General features: G+C 44.4%; 1 protein-coding gene across 1 annotated transcript; it reads right to left on the minus strand.

Annotated features, from left to right (window-relative positions):
* Positions 1-10,543: 10,543 nt before the first annotated feature.
* LOC311226523 (putative nuclease HARBI1) lies at positions 10,544-17,434 on the minus strand (the record flags this gene model as incomplete). Its single annotated transcript, XM_084311945.1, has 4 exons — positions 10,544-10,591; positions 16,376-16,566; positions 16,682-16,775; positions 16,946-17,434. The coding sequence occupies 4 exons, from the start codon at positions 17,432-17,434 to the stop codon at positions 10,544-10,546; spliced, it is 822 nt and encodes a 273-aa protein (XP_084168071.1).
* Positions 17,435-21,778: the final 4,344 nt, after the last annotated feature.

A 21,778-nucleotide genomic window follows, 5' to 3' on the forward strand; every position in this document is an offset into this window, starting at 1 on the left:
AAGTGGAGATGGATCGGGCATGCACTTAGAAAGGAATCAACTCACAAGGAAAGAAGAAACCAGGGATACCAAAAACTCACTAGAGGCAGAAGAGAGTGAGTTGGATCCATGGTGGAGGTCCATGGTGGAGGTCCATGATGGAGATCCATGGTGGAGGTCCATGATGGAGGTCCATGGTGGAGGTCCATGGTGGAACTCCATGATGGAGGTCCATGGTGGAGGTCCATGGTGGAGGTCCATGGTGGAGGTCCATGGTGGAGATCCATGGTGGAGGTCCATGATGGAGGTCCATGGTGGAGGTCCATGGTGGAAGTCCATGATGGAGGTCCATGGTGGAGGTCCATGGTGGAGGTCCATGGTGGAAGTCCATGATGGAGGTCCATGGTGGAGGTCCATGGTGGAGGTCCATGGTGCAGGTCCATGGTGCAGGTCCATTGCCCTACACTGTAAGAAAAAAAGCTACAAGAAAACGGTAAATGTCTGGCATCAATGGTTGTCAAATACTTACTGTCAAATTACAGTAAAATCAAATAAATTTACAAGATACAAGATACAAGAGTTTTATTTGTCACGGCATACAGGTATACAGTGAAATGCGGGGGGTCTCGCCCGCAACGATGTGCATAATACAAGTAATAATAATAATAATAGAGTCCAACCAATAGAGCGACATAGTGCAATAAACAAGTAAACAAGTAGGCATATCGGTATCTGTACATGAGTTATTTACAGAGCATGGTAGGACATGCTAGGTCCTGTGATAGTGCAGTACACTGTTAGCTAATGGTTAATATTTTGATAAAAGGTAATTTACTGTATTTTTATGGCATTTACACTAACTTTCAATGCCCAAAACGTGATAAGGGGCCTTTCTCACTCACCTATTGGGATCGAATCACTGCTCCCGGGAACGGGGGGGAGTGTTCTCACTCAGACGGACACACCCCTTTTAGGATCGAACCGGCGCTGATTCGTTTTACCCCCCGCTGAACCTGGGACAGTTGGATTAGGTGGTTTCGGATTCGGGCCAGTGGGAGCGGGGGGCGTGACACACACAGGGGTGTAGCTCCAGATTCTGGGCCTCATGAAAGAATGTATTTGTGGGGCCCCATTGAATGCGAGTGCGTGTAAGCGCCCGAGAGGATTTTTTTTTGCCATTTTTTTATTGATGAAAACGCATAATATGGTTTTTACCTATACATTCGGATCTGCAGTTCAGCACCTGCACTGTTGGTGGTGAGCCTAGTAAAGGATGTCGCATTGCGTTCATCTTCAATGAATGGACCAATGCAATAGTCTACCAAAGCCCCCCCTCTCTCTCTATATATCTCACACACACACACACACACACACACACACACACACACACACACACACACACACACACACACACACACACACACACACACACACACACACACACACACACACACACACACACACACACACACACACACACACACACACACACACACACACACACACACACACACACACACACACACACACACACACACACACTTCAGAAACAAACATAGTATCAATGAGAGCATCAATAATACACCTGAGTGATGTCTAGTAAAAAAAAAAAAAAAAACCCAACCCCCCCCCAGCTACACCCCTGGACACACACAACGTCGTTACTGTCATGCTCAGTGCTCACAGCTCAGTGGATGAAAACATGAAACCACGTTACAAAGCACAGCACTTCTGGCTCGCATTAGGCCTGGCCATTTTTGTTTGCCATGCTATTTCTATACATTGGTTTCTTGTTTGAATGCATTTATTTCTATTAGACCAGTGGGCCCAACCAGTCGGCCGTGGTCGACCAGTAGATCAATGACATGTAATATAATTGCCACGAGCGATGGGATAATGTTAGCTGCTGGACAGGCTAAGCTAACTAGCGTTAGCCGTTAGCTTAGTGTTAGCCATTGCTGTATACTTTTCTTTTTTTATCAAATTTTTTTATTATTAATTACATGAAACAAGACAACACATTAACCACAATCACAATACACAGAACTTCACAGGAAAATAACAAAAACAATAATAATACAGAAATAACAATTTATAAATTATAAAGACAAAAAGAAAAGAAAATAGAGTTCAACCTTTTTAAATTTTAAATTTCAAGGGGTGCTATCTAATAAATGACCAAATAGTGAAGAAATAGCTAACTAGCTGCCCCCCAATAAAATCCCCAGTTAAATTCAAGACATAACAAAAGACAAGACAGACAAGACATTTCCTCCTCCCCCTCCCATGAGACCGCCGGACTCCCCCGAACAAGCACCCCAACCCCGTTCAGCCGCACACGGCGGTCCTGACCTTCTCAGCTGCTGCGAACCACAGGTCAATCCCAGCCTGCCCCACCCCAATCACCCGCACCGTGGATATCTCAAGATAAATCACATCTAACAGTGATAGGGACCAGTTAATCACTGTGAGCTTCTCAGGCTCCTTCCACCTCAATGCTATTAGCTTCTTCGCTGCTGTGACGCCCGCTAGGACAACCCTTTTCAGTTGTACGGACGCGGGTAGTGTTGTTATATCGTTCAGGAGTAGCGTAACAGCTGTGAATGGGATAGTTAAGCCACACAGATCTGAAAGTTTGTCCGTTATTGACCTCCAGAAGCGGGCCACTGGTGGGCAATCCCAATACATATGCATATAAGTGCCAGTGGCCTTTTGAGAGCACAAAGTGCACCGAGAGTCGGTTATCAGTCCCATAGCAAATAGCTTCCTAGGTGTAAGATAGGTCCTATGAATATAATTAAAATTAATTTGCTGGTGATTGGGGTTGCGGGAAGACAATGCCACATTTGCCCAAACATCATCCCAGTCAAACTCGGGGTCTAACTCCGGGATATCCACACGCCAGATTGTATCCAATGATACATTTTGTGGATTGAATTAAGAGTGGATTGAATTAAGAGCGTATAAAAGTCTGAGACAAACCCTCTGGAGGTCGACCTGTCCACTATGAGCCTGAGGAAGGGGTGTGGGTGCAAAGCTTGAGCCCACGGCATGCCATGTGCCCTCAGCGCTGACCTTAGTTGAAGGTAAAGAAAGAAGGACTCGCCGGGAAGATCATAAAATTCTCTTAAGTCCTGAAATGCACGGAGGCCGTTCTTATCATAAATATCCTCCAGAGTATGAACTCCCCTCCTCTGCCATTGAGGAATATTAACCGGCTTGTGCCCAACAAGTAATTGCTGGTTATTAAAAATTGGAGAGTCCAGGTGCCATGGGCATTTAACCCCACACGACTTCTGTACATTACGCCACGTTTGGATCACGTGAGTTATGATCGGTCCATACCTCAGCCGGCATTTCGAAATAGAGACAGTGGAGTACACCACATCCTGCAATCTTAGCGGTGAGACCGCCGCCGCTTCTAAGGAGCGCCAAGATACAGCATCTACAGGGTCTAGCCAGCACATCAGAGGTCTCAGTGAAAAGGACCAGAAATAAAGCTTAAAATCAGGGATTGCGAGGCCCCCATCTTGTTTCCTACATTGAGTAGTAGCTCTTTTGATTCTCGGGCGTTTGTTATTCCAGATAAACTTAGATACCATCGATTGTACCTTGCGCCAGTGGTCAATTGGAGGGGGCAGGGGGAGCATTGAGCTAACAAAATGTATCCTAGGCAGGACGTTCATTTTGATTATGGAAGCCCGGGCTTGTAAGGAGTTAGGAAGGGATGACCATCTGTCTAGATCCTGGCGTATTTTATCATAAGTACCCGTGAAGTTGTACTTAGTAGTTTGACTCAGCGTGGGGAATATCTCTATGCCTAAGTATTTAAAATGTTCCACTATGGGGATATCAGCTGGTAGTCGCACCGCCTTGGCCAGTTCATTAAGAGGTAGGCAGGCTGATTTGTTCCAGTTAATCTTAAAGCCTGACAATTTACCAAAGTCTTCGATTATTCCCAATAATTTTGTGGCCGACCGGGAAGGGTCGTCCATAAAAATCAGTAGGTCATCCGCATAGAGAGCAATTTTGTGTGGTGTATTATTGATCATTATGGGGACGATGTCCTCCGATTGCGTAATAAATTGGGCCAATGGTTCGAGGGAAAGCGCGAATAGTCCTGGGCTCAGAGGACAACCCTGTCTAGAAGATCTGGAGACTGGGAAAAGTGTGGAACAGTTTTTGCCTGTCAGTATCATTGCCGACGGCGAGGCATACAGGACTTTAATCATATGAATAAAAGTCTTTGCAAGACCCATGACCTCAAGTACCTTCCACAGGTATGACCATTCTAGTCTGTCAAACGCCTTCATGGCATCCAAAGACAGAACTGTGGACGGAGCTGTATTGTCTTTACTGTTATCGACTACATGCAACAGCCTCCTAAGATTATCTGCAGCCAGGCGCCCCGGGATAAAACCAGTTTGATCGCAGTGTACCAATATCGTCATAAATCTCTGCAGGCGGCGGGCCAGCACCTTGGCAAACACTTTTAAATCGGCCCCGAGAAGACTCAAGGGCCTATAGCTACCACAATCATTGGGATCTTTGTCCTTCTTGAGAAGTAAAGAAATCAACGCCATGTTGACATCTCTTGAGAACTCCCCTTGTTCGATAGCGTAATTGATCATATCGAGCATCAATGGACCCAGTTGGTCCCAGAAAGCTAAATACACCTCGGGTGGAATACCATCCCAGCCTGGTGCCTTACCCCTTTGCATTTCAGCAATCGTCTCCCTTAGTTCCATAAGAGTGATCGGTTTCCCCAGTTCCTTAGCCTCTTCCTCAGAAATGTGGGGTATCTCAAGCCCGCCAATGAACGATTCAAATTTAGAGTCGTCGAGATTAACCTCTGAGCTATATAACTGTGAGTAAAACTCTTTAAAAGTGTCGTTGATCTTTTTCGAATCAGTAGTGACTGTACCCTGTCGCGTCTTGATCGAGGGGATATCCGAGAAATGATCATTCAAGCGTATTTTCATTGCCAATAGATGGCTAGGCCTGGAGCCGTGAAAGTAGTAATTTTGCCTTGTCCTATGTATCAAGAACTCAGACTGTTGTTTAAGTATGGAGTTTATTTCTTTCTTGACTATCTTACGTTGTGTGTTTAGTCGTTCACTATAGTTAGTTTGCAAAGATGCGTATAGGTCTGCATATAATGTTTCCAGTCCTTCTAGTTTTTTTGACCGGGATTTACGCAAATTGGAGGCGAAAAGTGTGACATGACCCCTGATAAATCCTTTCAATGCGTTCCATAGGACCCTGGGGTCATCGACCGTGCCAACATTGATCTGCAAGAATTCAGCTAGTTTACTCCTGAACTCAGAACAGAAATCATCGTTCTTTAATAAGGTTGAGTTAAAACGTTTGTGTCTGGCTGACAGGTGAGAGTAATCCTTGAGGGTGGGATTGGATAAGCGCCATAGGTCTGCGAGCCCCGTGTCCTGGGCCCACATCCTGAGGGCCTTAGAGGACCGTTTTTGGTTGCTTGTTTCAGAGGACCCGGACCTATCCATCTCCGCATCCCAGCACGCATTAAAATCGCCACCCACAATGAGAGCGTATCGAGTAAGTTCCAACATATTCTTCGTGATTGTATTATAGAACGCTGAATCAAATGTGTTAGGGGCATACAATGCTATTATTGCCATCTTCCTATGAGAGAACTCAACTTTTGCTATAGTAATCCTTCCCTCCGTGTCCGACCACACATCCAGGACTTTGATATCAAGGTTGTAACGTCTTGTAACTATGACGACTCCTTTCGTCTTATCATCGGCTGAGGATGAGGAGATAACGTGATATTGTCGATTTGCTAGCCTTGACACATCACCCACCAATAAATGCATCTCACTAAGGAGAGCAATGTCAATATTTCTTCTCTTCAATAACCAAAGGACACTGGCACGCTTGTGTGGGGCGTTAAGACCCCCTGCGTTCCAAATTAAAATATTCAATTTAGCCATGGTCGAGTTTGTCTAAATGCGTAGAGAACATACCAGTGCAGCCAGGCTGAGTACAGAGGCGCTGATCCAGGCGGGCCCAGACGGTCAATCCCAGGAGTTCAGAGGAGGAACAATTACACACATATAAGACAACAGTACATAAAACACTGAAAAATACCACCCCAGTTACAACCCCCCCTCCTTCTACTCTAAACCCTAACCCACCCGTCCTATTATAAACCCTCCTATATCCCCTCCCTATGCCCCATCCACTAAGGATGGTCATCTTCCTATCATTTCCCACTGGAGTCATGGATCCAATAAGACGCTCTCCACTCCGACCCCCCTCTAGATAAACCCCTGATTAAACCCCCACTAGTCCAATAAACACAAATAAAAATAAAAATTAAATTCAATAAAGATATCGGTCGAAAACCACCGTGAGCCTTGGCCCTAACATGAGACAACTATAATGGAAAAAATAGCCATTATTATATAATAACTCAACATCAACCCTGTAACCATCTACTTCCGAGTCTGCGTATTAATGTCGCAATGTTATAGCATAAATGGATAAAGGAAAATTCAAAACAAAATTAAATTAAAGCATACCAGCAGATAGTCTAAGGCAGGATCGGATCACAGGTAAATTGCGCAAACAGATGTTATTTAAACATCGACAATAAGAAGAAAGGGAAAAAAGGGGGTTATGGTCAAAGTACACGCATGTAACAGCCCCTCTGATCAGGCACAACGGCTGGAATGACATAACCTATGTAAGAATAGAATTAAACACCTTCATTAACCCGGGGATAGTAATAAGCTATAACTGACACAACCTGTTCAATCATATATTGTATATATATATTCAACCGACCTTCTACTACTGGAGCCCAAAGCTCAAAACAGCCTGGATATAAAAATAAAAGCATACAAGAAGTTAGTTAAGGACCCGATCACCGTTGAATTGTGCAAACCGATGTCACTTAAACAGCAACAACAACCAAAATACGTAAACATTAACGGGTCTCGAATGTCTCGGCGCAGGCGATAGACACAGCCTGCTAGCTAGCCCGAGGCTAGCGCGTAAGCTAGTGATGAATCCGGCTAGCACGTTAGAATCTGTTATGTACATTGTTCAGTTAGCTCGCTAGCTTTCATAGAGGCGACACACAAGTACGACCATGAGGTCAGCATTAGCAAGTAACAGAAGTCATTGGGAAGCCCCGCTAGTTTGGATGGGCAGTGGACAGTTAGCATGTCTGGGCATGACAGCAAGCATTTGTGAGTAGTCGGCCCTATCAATGTATTCAGGCCCACATCGCCAAGTCACTCACCCGACAAAGATATCAAGCTACAGTCTCGGCTATCCCCTCGAGATATTCCTTCGCTTTAGCCAACGACCAAAATGAACGCCGATCATCGTCCTTACCCAGCACAGATAATTTTGCGCGAGCGAATAGCGTAGGCCTCAGGCCTAGTTTCCATAGCCTGGACATGACCACTTTGTATTCGCCTCTCTGTGCTTGAACCTCCGGCGTAAAGTCTTCGAAAATGGCCACTTTGTGATCGCCAAGACTTAGTTTACCCCTTCTGGCACGGGCCGACCGCATGATGAGTTCCCTCTGCTGAAGCCTGTTCAGCTTGACAATGAGGGGCCTCGGCTCTTTGTTCACTCCAGGACTGGTCCTGCCCGCTCTGTAGGCCGACTCACATACAGGAGGGGTGGGGAGGACATCTTTCCCCAGTATTTCCTGCAGCAATTCCGGCATGGTCTCCGATAGACGGCCTCCCTCGTTGCCCTCCGGTACACCAACAATCCTGATGTTGTAGCGTCTCTCCCGGGACTGCATTTCCACAATTACCGACTGTAGTTTGGCAACTTCAGCCTGCCTAGCCAGCAGGGAGGTCTCCAGACCCGCTATCCTCTCGCCTTGTAGTGAGACCTCTGTCGTTAGCATGGCTAGTTCGTTAGCATTAGCCGAGGAGACAACGTGCAGCGACTCCATCTTGTCTCTCAATGGGTCTACCGCCAACCTGATTTCCTCTGACATCTCTCGATGAAGGTTATCAAAAAATTCCGCCTGCACTTTTCTTTGTGTTTCAGCGAAGCGTGTCTCAAAGTCTGCATGGAGTTTGGTCATGACCGAGAGTACAGCTTCGCTTATCTCATTGATACCGGGCGACGGCGCGGTCAGGCCCGGTGGCAGTTTGCTGGCTGGGGCGCTCATGGATCTGGTCTCCACCACCGACATCGCAGAAAGTTGAAAAAAGTCGACGACAGTAGTTGAAACTCGACGACTCAACAAGCAGACAAATAACAAATACAAATAAAATAAAGACTAATGGGGAGAAAAGTATATTTCGCACAATAGAAGGTAGCTCACGTGAAACAGGTCTACTCCATGATCGCCTAGCTCCGCCCTCCCCCGCCATTGCTGTATACTATACTTTCTTGTTCGAATGCATTTATTTCTATTAGACCAGTGGTGCCCAACCAGTCGGCCGTGGTCGACCAGTAGATCAATGACATTCAATATAATCGATGCAGCAATGTTACTAGTAAAAGGCTAAGCTAACTAGCGTTAGCCATTAGCTTAGCGTTATCGTTAACCCTGCAAAACGCTCAAAAGCGGACTCTACAACACCATCCATTCGTGATAAAATGGGGTGGGTTATATTGACAAGGCTTGACAACAGAGGTTCAAATATAACTTCATATTTATTGGTTATTTGTTCATTTTATATCAGCATCCAGTCTCCGCCGTCGTGTTAAGACACTTCCTGTTTACATTTTCGAACGTGACATCATCGCCTACGGCAAGCGTAAACGCTCAAAAGGCAAACCGTAAACAGAACCCGGAGCGAACCAAGACTGCAGTGTGTACACAAACTAGAGGGGGGAGAGGGAGGGGGGAAGTTCGCATTAGATCTCGGAACGGGCTAGAACGGAATGGAATGGAAACTAATATAATGAGTGAGAAAGGCCCCTAAGACGTTTTATCAGCCCAATGCCTGAATGCCTACGACGACAATTATCGCTTTATTTTTTTATTAGCGATCTGAATTCATATTTCATCAACCGAGTCTCCCGTTGGTATGCAGCCCCTGTAGGAGCTCAGATGTGAAAAAACCGCCCCCTATCGTCTCCCAGATGGTAATGCACCCTTTTGGAATGGACTCAATGAAAATGGATGAGAAAAGAAAAATCCGGAATCCACATTTTACTTCTCAGGCATGTAACTCGAGCCGATCGGATTCATTGTGGAGCCTCAGAACAGCGTGGAATACATATGTACAGTATGTAGCATCGGATCAATAAAAGCGATCGATTTTTGGAATGGCGATCATGAATTGGAATGATCTTTTTGGAGAACATCTGATCTGAGGTAAGGAATCTATTTTACGTCTTGGGATAATCAGAGTTGTATTCGCTGAGATCTCAGCGTTCGCCTATGTGCGTGTGTGTGTGTGGGCGATCGCTTTGAGGAAATCAGAGAATCGATTTTTCAGATCGCCTATATAGCGTGCATATACTATCGATAATCTAGCGTTTATTTGAAAACGATTCATAAATAGGCCGAAAAATTACAACGTTTTTGTGTATTCTAGAATATTCCAGAAAAGGGCGATTATCATGGAATATTTATATTTTCCTTGTAAACGAGGGCTTTTCAAAATGCTATAAAACGAAAATGAACCGATAAAAAAACAATACGCTTCGACAATGTTGACTGGAAAACGAGTCATTGATAAGCGACGGGCAGATTAGACACATAGCCATAATTTAAAACATAGGTTAGGCTATATTAACGCTAACATTGAAGTGGATGGTGGGCATTCAAGCGGTAAATCAAGATTAAGCTTGGGCTCTGAAAGTGTTAAAGTAGAAAAACTAAAGTAATCTGTAAAATAATACAGTGAATTTCCAGTGAAAAAACATTTATTTTTTACAGTGTAGATGGAGGCCAAGAGGATTAAGTCAAGTAAGTCTACAGTATAAACAGTTGAGTACTGTTTGGTTCTTCAGATGAAGAACCATGTAACTCTGTTTTTAGAGGAACAATGTTTTCAAACTTTATTATCTAAAGATGGTTCGAAGTTAGAGTGTTGCGTTCATTCATAGTTAAAGATGGTAGAGGTTGAGTACTTGCCTGTGATGTATCACATTCATACTCCCAAGTGATTTGGATCGACTTTGCAACTGCAAATCCATGGGCTGTCCAAAAGAAATTCAAAACAGAGTTACAGTATAATGGTCATTGGGTATGGTGCAGTTATGGTATTCTGTACGTAATGATAACTGAATATTGAGATGATGATGTTAACAACGAATAGTGATCTTGAGGAGACGACCTGGCATGTCGGTAGGGAAATATCTCATGAGGATTGTGGTGCGTGGGGGCCAATGGGTGGCTCGTATGTGTGTGTGTATATATATATATATTGTGAACATGTTAGAGTGTGTGTGTGTGTGTGTGTGTGTGTGTGTGTGTGTGTGTGAGTGCGGCGCAGCGTTTTCGTATGGGAGTGTTGGCGTCAGCCGCAGAAGCGGAATTGCTCACGGTGGGACAGATAGGGAGCAGCTGTGAGTAATTGTTTCGCTCAGTCGCCGAGGCTCATCCTGGCCCTTTATAGATAAGCTGGAGTAAATCTGCCTTGATGTCCTGGGAGAGGAGGGATAGGAGGGGAGAAGATGAGGACGAAGGAGAGCAAACACCAGGCCACGGCTGGCGCTCTTGTTTGAACTGCCTCTTCAAGACCCAAAGCGTCAAATGAATTTTTCTGTAGTCTGAAGGGGAGGGGGACGGGTGGGGGACGGGGGCATTATTCCATTCCTCCCTGGTTGATGTTGCTGTGGCCTCTGTTGCCCAGGAGGTGTCTCATATTCACAAGTGCCAAGAGAGAAGACAGAGAGGCGGAGAGCAGGGTCAAAGCGAAAATATATTGTCTGCTGACTTACACGAGTGGATGGATGCACTGACGATGGGGCTGCGGCAACTGTATTCAGCCACTGAAAGGAAGCCATTATCATACCGATGGCAAAAATCTAAACAATACAAATCATCCAGGGTTTTTCTCTCAAAGACGCATTTGGCCTCACTCCAGCGCGAGCATTTTGTTACCACTGATGATGTGTATGTATACGACCGTCATCATCAACGTCATCAATAGGCTGAAAAACACTTGCACATCACCACAATGTAGTGGAGCAGGGCCATTGTGTACTTCAGTTCACGTGCTGATGTGTTTATCAAGCTGCAATAACCCCTAATAACACCGATAGCATCAGCTAGGAATATTACAGGCTTCCACCTCTGCTAATGGCAAGCCAGACACAGAGATAGAAGAGGAGGAGGAGGCGGAGGAGAAGAGTGGCAAGAAAAGAGAGAAGAGAGAAGAGAGAAGAGAGAAGAGAGAAGAGAGAAGAGAGAAGAGAGAAGAGAGAAGAGAGATAATTGATTGATTATTTCTAGGGATGTTCGATATTGGCTTTTTTACCGATATCCGATATATCGATATTGTCCAACTCTTAATTTCCGATACCGATATCAACCGATACCAATTATGCAGGCCCCCCCCCCCCCCCCCCCCAAAACAGAATAATTTCAGGTAATTAACATTACATATCTCTTGTTGTGGAATTAACACAACATTATGCATACTTTTGACAATAAATAAAATAAGAATTTGTTCTTACTTGCTTGCCTGGGTAAATAAAGGTTAAATAGATGTAAAAAAATTTAAAAAAAAAATTTAACCGATACCGATATTTCCCGATATTACATTTTAATGCCAATATCGGCCGATAATATCGGTAGGCCGATAATATCGGACATCCCTAATTATTTAATTTTAGTTGAAGGCTACCAAAATGCTCATGTTCAGGCTATCCCCACCTGCTAACGACAGAGTAAAGATGTGCAGCTAGGGCAAGCCAAATTAATTAGGAGTTCAACAGAACCGGACTCAGGTTTTTTTTCATGATGGCTGAGGAGTCTTTGTTCTCTCTCTCTCTCTCTCTCTCTCTCTCTCTCTCTCTCTCTCTCGCTCTCTCTCTCTCTCTCTCTCTCTCTCTCTCTCTCTCTCTCTCTCTCTCTCTCTCTCTCTCTCTCTCTCTCTCTCTCTCTCTCTCTCTCTCTCTCTCTCTCTCTCTCTCTCTCTCTCTCTCTCTCTCTCTCTCTCTCTCTCTTATTTCCACATTCCACCTTTTAGAATGTCACTGCAAGGGGAAATAATCCAAAAACGAAAACACTGTTAACAAATCTTAAATGTTAACATAAATACACCTTTTTACAGCCACAACATACAGCAAACACCATTATAAAAAGACACTTGTCCAGTGTTAAGCCTTGTATCAAAAGCTCAGTCATTATGTAACTACATCCTCATCCTTTATCCGTTTGCCTGGCTGACTACCCTGTAACCTATCGACCCCTGCCTGTCTGACTATCCAGTCCCGCACACGCCCCTCGACTGTATGAGAATCCCCCAGGGGTGTAAAGTACTTGAGTAATTGTACTTCGTTACAATACTTAAGTACTGTTTTGGGGGATTTGTACTTTACTCAAGTATTATTAGGTTTGTATACTTTGTACTTTTACTCCATTACATTTCAGAGAAAAAAAACATACTTTTTACTCCTTACATTTAAAATGCAGACCTACAAAGTACAAAGTACAAATCTCACAGGTCCAACCATTTTAATTAGTATATTTTAATTGTTTATCTGGCCGAACTAACATTAACGTTATTAATCCTGTGACCGCAGGTAAACAGCCAATCAAATCCCCATCAATGGAAAATGAACCCGCCCATACCCATGCTGATTGGTCCTTGTGCAACACTAGAAAGCGGGGATCTTTGATTAAAGACCTGCTATCAGAAGAATAGACAGTCAGATGCGCATTATGCTGTGGTTAATATTGTGATATTATTCAGGGTACTCCAGTATTCTGTCTTTAATATTGTGATATTATTCAGGGTACTCCAGTATTCTGTCTTTAATATTGTGATATTATTCAGGGTACTCCAGTATTCTGCCTGTAATATTGTGATATAATTTAGGATAATCCAGTATGCTGTGGTTAATATTGTGATATTATTCAGGGTACACCATTCTGTTTTTAATATTGTGATATTATTCATGCTGTGATGTGAATGCCGTCCAGTTTACCTTCAATGGAGAAGTGCATTAAATAATTTTAATGCAAAAAAAGTGTCCTCTGTTCTTTCATTTCAGCATTGTCTATCGCAGAACACATTCCATTGTGGGCAGAGTGTATGCTTGGTTTCATTCCAGCCTTGCCTAAACACCAGCTGATGATTTCACTAATTGGCTCACCTCTTCAACTAACTCACCTGGTGCAATGTATAGTTAATGAAAACTTGGCCCACGATAGAAGGAGTTTGAGACCGGCCCTCATTTATCAACTTGACGTACGCACAGATATGTGCTTAAGCCGTGCGTACGACCATTCCTAAGCAAAGTGTGGGATTTATCTATTTGAACTTGTGCTTGACTTTGTGCGTATATTTAAGCACAGGTCGGACCATGCGTAGGTGGCGCCGGTGGTAGAATATTTTCACAACGCGGAAATAAGCACTGACTGTGCTCTGCGTAACTCAACTCGTTATTATTTTGCGCATATATTGCAGAAATACGGGAATGTTTTGATTATATTTAAAAAGCTTTGCCATTGTTAAACGTAATAAGTGGAACTCCGAAGCTGTAAGCAGAATACAAGTCATATGAACACCCACGATATAAAAACGCATTGCAATTAGAACAGACAGAGGTTATTTGTTGAGTGTATGTGTATACAAAACCCTTGCAATAAATGTGTCTTATGAATGAAAAGCATACATGCTCTGGACACAGAGCATATATCGTGTGGGTGATATTACAGAATTTAACTTATTTAGTTTTACAATGTCAAAGCCTAAATCAAAACGTTCCCGTATTTCTGCAATCAATGCGCAAAATAATAACGAGTTGAGTTCTAACAAAGAACGTATTACATGCTGGTAGGCTGATAGAGTAAACTATGATATGAATATGAATATGATATGATCATATAAATACTGGTCCGTCCGCGAGGATATCGAGGACTCGGATAGCCATTAAGCCATTTGAGAATATAGGCGGCCTATAGCCTATACATATTATTTAATGTTTTCATAAGCGTAAAGATACAACAGCTAGATTAATGATCAAGTTAGTTTACTGTATGCAGGCTTCGCAGGGCTGTGTGTTATATATGCGCAAGTTACTGTTGCATAATGTAGGCTGGCTGCTATTATATGTAATTCATAGGCTACCTAATACCAACAACAAAATGGATTGTATCATATGCCTCTACACACATTATATTATACACATCATATTATATCTTGGTTCGGCAGCGCCTCTGTGAACAATCTCTCAGAGTTTGCTCCATCAATAAACGCGCATTTTGGCTGATAATGTGCCGGTGGCCGGAGTCTCATTCAGGCCTAATTGTATTTAATTCAATTGTAATGTTATTACTGGGGTATCTAAAACATCACAATGTAGATCAGGGTTATCCACTGAAGCCATAATGACTCTGATCAGAACCACGGGCTCATGACGAGCGCACACAATAGGCATTGTAGAGCGCAGAGTTGGCGTGCTGAAATTGATTTAATTTCAGTCATTACAGTGCTTAATGTCGGGTCATCTCTTGTCATTTATTTCTGTCAATGTGCTGGTTCTGTAGCAGGACTGGGTCAGTCAACATTCTTGGCTCCCGGCGCACCGAAGATTATACGTTCGGTTGGACCTCGTGATCAATCTCGCTCTCAGTGAAGTCTCTCAGAGTTCGCTTGGGTTAGTCCACTTTTCCACATTTCATGGGGGTGGTCCATTACCGTATATGGTTAATCGGGGCGGTTCTGGTATGCAAATACATGAAAGTGTGCACGAGCCTCGGTGTAGGACCAAGGTGATATTTATCATGACAGGTGTGCGTAGGACCTGTGAACGCACGTGTGATGAATCCCGTTTTTTTTGTGCGTGCACACATTCTAAATTCTGTGCTTAAGGATGGAAATAGAACATTTTCTACGTCACGTTGATGAATGAGGGCCCAGTCTATCCCTTAAAAAAAATTACTTTTACTTTTTAGTACTTACCGGTAAGTACATTTAAAAGTAGGACTTTTTTACTTTTAGTCAAGTGTGTTTTTAGCCAGATACTTTTACTTGAGTCAGATTTTGAGACGGTACCCATACTTTGACTTAAGTATAATTTCTGGGTACTTTTTACACCCTGTAAATCAATACCAAGTATGATGGTTATGCCAACTTTGCCAAGACGAAGAGGATGTTCGGCAGATGGACTGAAGATGAAAGTTGTTGCATGTTAGAAGAACCTTCAGTCAGGCTATAGCTATGTCGGCTAGTACTAGTAGCAATTTGCTAAGGGCAGGGACACGTAACTAGCGTTAGCTAATGCTAGCTAGCGTAACGCTAGTTAGGGTTAGCTGTTGCTAGCGCTAGCTAATGCTAGCTAGCTAGCATTAGCTAACGCTAGTTACGCGTCCCTGCCTTTAGTTAATTGCTAAGTTATCGCGTGCTAACGTGTGGCAGATAAACTAGGACTCCCAAGGGACTGGTACTTTTCATCTCCACGGAAAGTCTCCTTCCAACTTTACCATTGATACTGCGTTATGGTGAGTTCATGCAACCTATTCTATTCCCCAGGGGCGGACCTAGCACATTTGGCGCCCTAGGCGAGATTCACCACTGCCTTTTAGGGGGGGGGGGGGGGCCTCGCGTTTAAATCTCGCACAGGGCCTCGCATTTCTCCCAGGCGGCCCTGTGTACTGTATTGTAAATTCTGCAATCTGTTAATAAAGTTTCCATTCATTAATTCAGGTCCTGATATCGGGAGTGGAGAATTATAAGGGGGTTCTTTTCAGCAGCGTCAGCTCCGGTTACAGGGGCACCCACAATAAACATCCCTGACACCCTTTGAGTATTACTGAGTGATGTGTTTAGTTATTGGTATACATTGTAAACTGCATCGAATAATGACAGAAGCAAGCAAGTCGAATTCAGGTCCAGATTTAATTCACCTATAAATAGGAATTAATTGCACGCATGTGAATAATCTATTCACATGCGTGCAATTAATTGCTGTCGGACTAAGACAGCACGCCTATTATCCGGGCCCATTAATGGGTCAGGATGCATGTCCTGGTCAGGTGGTTGTTGAGGTGGCTGGAGGGGTAGCGGGACACCACGCTTCTCCGCAATGTTGTGCAGGACGCAGCAGGCCATGATAATCGTACACACCTGGAAAGAATAAATAAGCCACAATAAATGACATGCAACATATGATTGTATTGGGCTGAGGTATGGGCACTCATACATGTTTTAACACGGCACGGCCAAAACAATTTATCAGCTGTTGCCTTCATCCACACCTTATCCGGCTTGTACAGCAGCTTGCCACCTGCTGCGTCCAAACACATCCAGCGTCTCTTTATTGACCCAATTGTGCGCTCCACGGTGGACCGGGTGCGCGCATGACGCTCGTTATACGCCGCCTCCTGCGTGGCGTGAGGGTTGGCGACTGGGGTCATCAGCCATGGGGCCAGTGCATATCCACGGTCTCCTAATAAAACAAGTCATTAGAGGAATAGAAGCCTATACTGGTGCAAGAACAAATACGCACAGATACTTACCAATTAGCCATGCGTCTCCTGCATCTCCTTGTTCGAGGAGCATACCCACTTCGCTGTTCTGGAGGATGTACGAGTCGTGCGCACCTCCTGGGAAACGGGCGACGACGTTCAACAGCTGGTTGTTGGCGTCGCAGATGACCTAATAATAAATAATAATTATAAATTCTATTTGAAGAGAGAAGCAAAAGAAATGATAGATATAGGAAACACAGGAAAAAAGAAAAAACAAGTAAGATGAGAAAAGGAAGCAAGGTGCTGTCCAATTGGATGAAGTGGTAACAAAAGAGTAAACAAAAAATAGAAACATACCTGTACATTGATAGAATGGTACTGCTTCCGATTAAGGTATGGGAACGGATCTGGGGAGGGTGCCAGGATGAGCACGTGGGTGCAGTCAATAGCGCAGATGATGTTTGGCAGCCCAGCGATGGCATGGAATGCCGTCTTCACTGGGATCTGCTCTTGGGCGGAAAAGGGGAATCTGATGTACTGTGTGGTGAACTCCACGATGCCAGCCAAGACCCGTGGGATGCAGCGGCTGATGGAGGTCTGGGATATGCCCACCCTGTCTCCTAGCTCCCTCTGGAATGTTCCAGTTGCTAGGAAGCCCAAGGTGGACAGTACCTGGACGTGCGGTGGCACAGGGTTGGAGCGTCTGGTCTGGCTCCTCAGTGCTGGCTCCAGCGTCTCGGACAGCTCCATTAGCACAGGTCTTGACAGCCTGAAGCGTCCCAGCAGGTACGCGTCACTCTCGGCGAAGAGATCAGCGTGGTCCCTGTACTGGCGCTCCCTATTCATTGCGCGTTCGTATCGGGCATAATTATGCTGGACGTTACCCATAATTGTGTGTAAGCCTTGGGTGCAGAGTTGACCATAAGTTTTAAGCATGGCGCGATTAATCACTGTTAATTGGATGCCAGGCTTCAATGTACATGATTGCTGTTCAAGTGCACCTGCAAGGTCAGGTTTATTTGTCACACGCAACATCGTACCGGTAAGATGAGCAGTGGAATGTTTATCCACTGGCTCTTATAATGTATACAATAAGCAAATGTCCCAAACTATAAATAAGAACAACAATAAAATTATAACAGAATTATGTGGCTGATGTATTTATTTATTCCGAGTCATTTGCAGTGTGTGTAGCTATTATTTATTTTTCCGACATCAAATAACGTAATTTCTTAAATATTGTCATATTTATTTTAATTATGATTAAGTAATTAATTCCAAGGAGGCCTGTAGTGTTGACGTGAAGGAATCACTATGAGAACACAGTCTGTCAAGTTGTAATAAAGTTTTAAATTAGTCAATCAATCATGATATTTGATCGTGGGCTGAGAGCATATTTAAGTGTGCTCCTCAGCACTCTTGGATCTGCTCTCAAATAAGATCTCAGGAAAATTTGAGGACTCCCACTCCCAGCCCTAATATGTCTTAAATAGGCCGAAATCTGGCTAAGACGAAATATTTTGTCGTAACTACGTTCGAGAATGAGACCCACACTGTGTTGTTTGGGCCCATAATGCAACAAACACCGTTAGTCAAAACCTGGGCCATCTGTTCTCTTATGGCAAGCACTTTCAATAATTTTGGTGTCATCTTTGACCAGGCCCTGAAGTAAAAAAAAAAATTTATAAATAATAATTCAAACCCAGGTCCCCTATCTTATAAATTGCCTTTTCCAGTGGTTTGCATTGTTTTCTAGTAATGTGGGGTTGTACCAACACTGACTAGGTGTGAAATTCTCATTCAGGCGCATTCCTCCAGTTCAGGTGAGACAAGATCCTCCCCCACTAAACCAAGCCATTCTGAATTTCTGTGACGTGTAAGAATAGTGATCTGCGTAACCTTAGCTCCTTCTGTGGTTGTAGCCACCGCCCACAATCAACAATTCAAGGAAGTTAGTGTAACATTGAATAATTAATAATTTTTCGGTTTTTAGGTTAGGTTTACTTTATTTGTTCAAGGGGGACAGTGTACATTAATAAAAAAAAAAATACAAATGTAAATGCACCCAATTTTTGCCAAATGGCTAATTTCCATTGGCAGTCCCCCTGCCAGAAGGTACAGGCTAAAATACTGTGTGAAAAAAGGGGTAGCAATAAAAAACTGAATAAAATCAAGATAAATAACATTAGAATAAAAACACAACAAAAGCACATAGACATACGATAGGGATACAGGTCACAATACAGTCAAGGACAGAGAACATCATGACATATTAAGAGACCCAGACATAGACAGACGTACCATATCCACACACACACATACACACACACACAGACACCTCAGTGTTGACAGTGCTGGTTTTCAGAGTAGACGACAGAGTACAGCAACTTGCAATGGGCCTGGTCTACAAGATACACTATACGACCGGGGTGCCCATGTACATGTCAAAATACTTCCCAAAGGTCAGTGAATACCACAACCACTACACCAGAGGAAGCTCAACAAATCATGTTAAACCCAGATTCGGCTCAAACAAGGGACTAAACACATTTCGCAATTATGCCACAACAATGTGGAACGCCCTACCCAAAGCTGTAAAGGAATGTGAATCCCTGCCCACATTCAAAACCGCTCTTAAAGAGCACCTACGGGAGGCTGCAATTCGAAACTGGCCACCGTAAATGCCCAAAACCCCCACCACCTCCTAATAGACAGTCTCCTCCCCACCGCATGTATATATTCCCTCCCCGCCGTATGTATATTTCTCTCCCACCCACCCACCCCCTCCTAATGTACAGTCCCCTCCCCATCATATGTATATACTCTGTCAGGATCTAGGGGTAACAGTACTGTATATTTGAATACTGTAGCTGAGGGGTACAATTCCCTGACTGTATTGTTAGATATGATATTTAATACCACTACCTCATGTACTTTAACTTCTGGCCACCCAGTACAAGATATAAGTATGATGAACACTTTCCCACCTGATGAAACGAACCAACACAAATGGACCAAATCGAATATTTAATACAGCAAAGGGTGTATACAACATTCACTTAATTACATTTATGATTTGAAATGTTGAGTATGCACTTTTATGGCAAATGAGTATTCGTAGGTAAATCAACATTGAATGTCCAATCTCTGGTTGCGCAGGGAGTAAGTATACAACCTGGAATATTTAGGAAACGATAGCGATAGTACTTAAATGATTATAGCTGGATACACTAAGGGGGGGGGGGGGGTCCCGCTGGTTGTAAGACAGTAGGAGGGGGGGGTTAGAGAAGCCGCTGGCGGTATCCCATCTGGCCGACGGTGTCTTGGGAGAATCCAAAGTCTTAGACACAGTGCCCACAGAACCTCGGGCCGCAGACGAATACAGCTGGACCCTCTGTGGAACGGTATCTGCCGGTCCACAACGGAGAGACGTGGTGCGACCTCACGTGTAGAGCGCCGCCTCACCTGTAGTCCTCTCCGGGGGGTAATTCCAACACTCGACAGTGTTGGCCTTTATCCATGGAATAACCAAAGCACACAAAGCATAATCCAAGAGCCGTGGAAGGCTCGCCGTCGTCGGGTAGAGTAATCCAATATACAGGTCCAGTCGCTCTTGACCCGGAGCTCCACGGATGCAATCACCACTAGGGGTCTGACCAGCCTGGATAAGCGTCCAGATAACGTCAGGAACGATGGGGGTACTGATAACTGTAGAACTCGAACCGAACGATGCACCATACATAAATAGACTATTATTAGCTTAATAGAATACGTCCAACTCGACGGTATGGTGCCAAACTATGACCATTCAACTATTAATCTACACGATATCTCAATGCCTATTCTGGGCCAAGTAGGCCCTACTACACCGCACGTGCTTCGTGGGGAGGCTTTTGCGTCTGTCACTCTGTTGGAGGGTAAAGAACTGGACTAAAAGAAAGTTCTACTTTACGAGCGCCATATATATATGCGCTATGAACAAATAGTACCACACGTATTTCGCCCGGCATATTACTGCGCGGAACCGGGGGTTGCCTCGAAATGTTAGGCGGCACGATTGAACTTGGACCTAGGGGTATGGCAACCTGGCGCCAGGTTCTCGTCCAATGGTAGAATGAAACTATTATGGGCTGTTTAGTAGAAACGGGGATATTCAATGCATATTGTACAAGGAATATACAGGGGATATCAAACGATATACAAATACAATTAAATATATATAAATAAATATACATATTCGGTTTAATCTGATCCTTCACAACAGCCGCCCCCTAATTAGTCCCACCTAATTAGCTAAGCAGAGACAGATTAACCGCACTGTCTTCCACTCAAGGTCCGCTGTAAGGTCAGTCAACTCACAAAGTCATAGGGTCATGGTCATCATCGATAGTATCTGGGAGTCGGGGCAGTTCTATGAGCCTCGCCACGGGCCGTGTGTAGGTGCGCCCTTGGACGAGTACTTCAGCTGCTCGGACCTTGCCATTGGCACCGGTGATCACTTTGCTTACGCGGCCAGCCGGCCACATAGCTCTGGGGAGTGACTGGTCAACTATCATGACGACTGTTCCTTCTGTCAAATTGTCTCTCTCTTTTACCCACTTCTGGCGGGTCTGTAGAGACGGTAGGTAGTGAAGTAGGAAGCTGCTCCAAAACTTGTCAGCTAGTACTTGGCTGTACCTCCACATTCTTCGGCCATTCGCTTCTTCGGGCCTGTACATTGTCTGGGGTAGCGCGGGGTCCAGCCGCCCCATTAGGAGTGTGTTGGGGGTGACTGGGTCGACATCTGCTACATCACTGGAGACGTAACCGAGGGGCTTTGAGTTCAATACTCCCTCGATCTCCGTGAGGACTGTCATTAGGACTTCCTCTGCCACAGTCTGGGCTCCGAGTACGGCATACAGGGCTGTCTTTATAGAACGTACTTCTCGTTCCCAGGTTCCACCGAAGTGGGGTGCGTTCGGGGGATTAAACTGGAAGTCAACCTGGGCTGGAGCGAGGTGGGTCTTAAGTTCTGGGCCCATAGCTTGGAAGCTCTCTCTCAGCTCTCTTTCTCCGCCTTTGAAGTTGGTCCCGTGATCAGACAACAATGTAGACGGTTGTCCTTTCCGTGATATGAATCTCCGGAAGGCCATAAGGAATGAGTCTGTGCTCATGGTCGGAAGGAGCTTTGATATGTATCGCTCTGGTGGT

The sequence above is a fragment of the Notolepis coatsorum genome (genome assembly GCF_963971535.1).
Source record: "Notolepis coatsorum genome assembly, chromosome: 4".
Taxonomy (NCBI): domain Eukaryota; kingdom Metazoa; phylum Chordata; class Actinopteri; order Aulopiformes; family Paralepididae; genus Notolepis; species Notolepis coatsorum.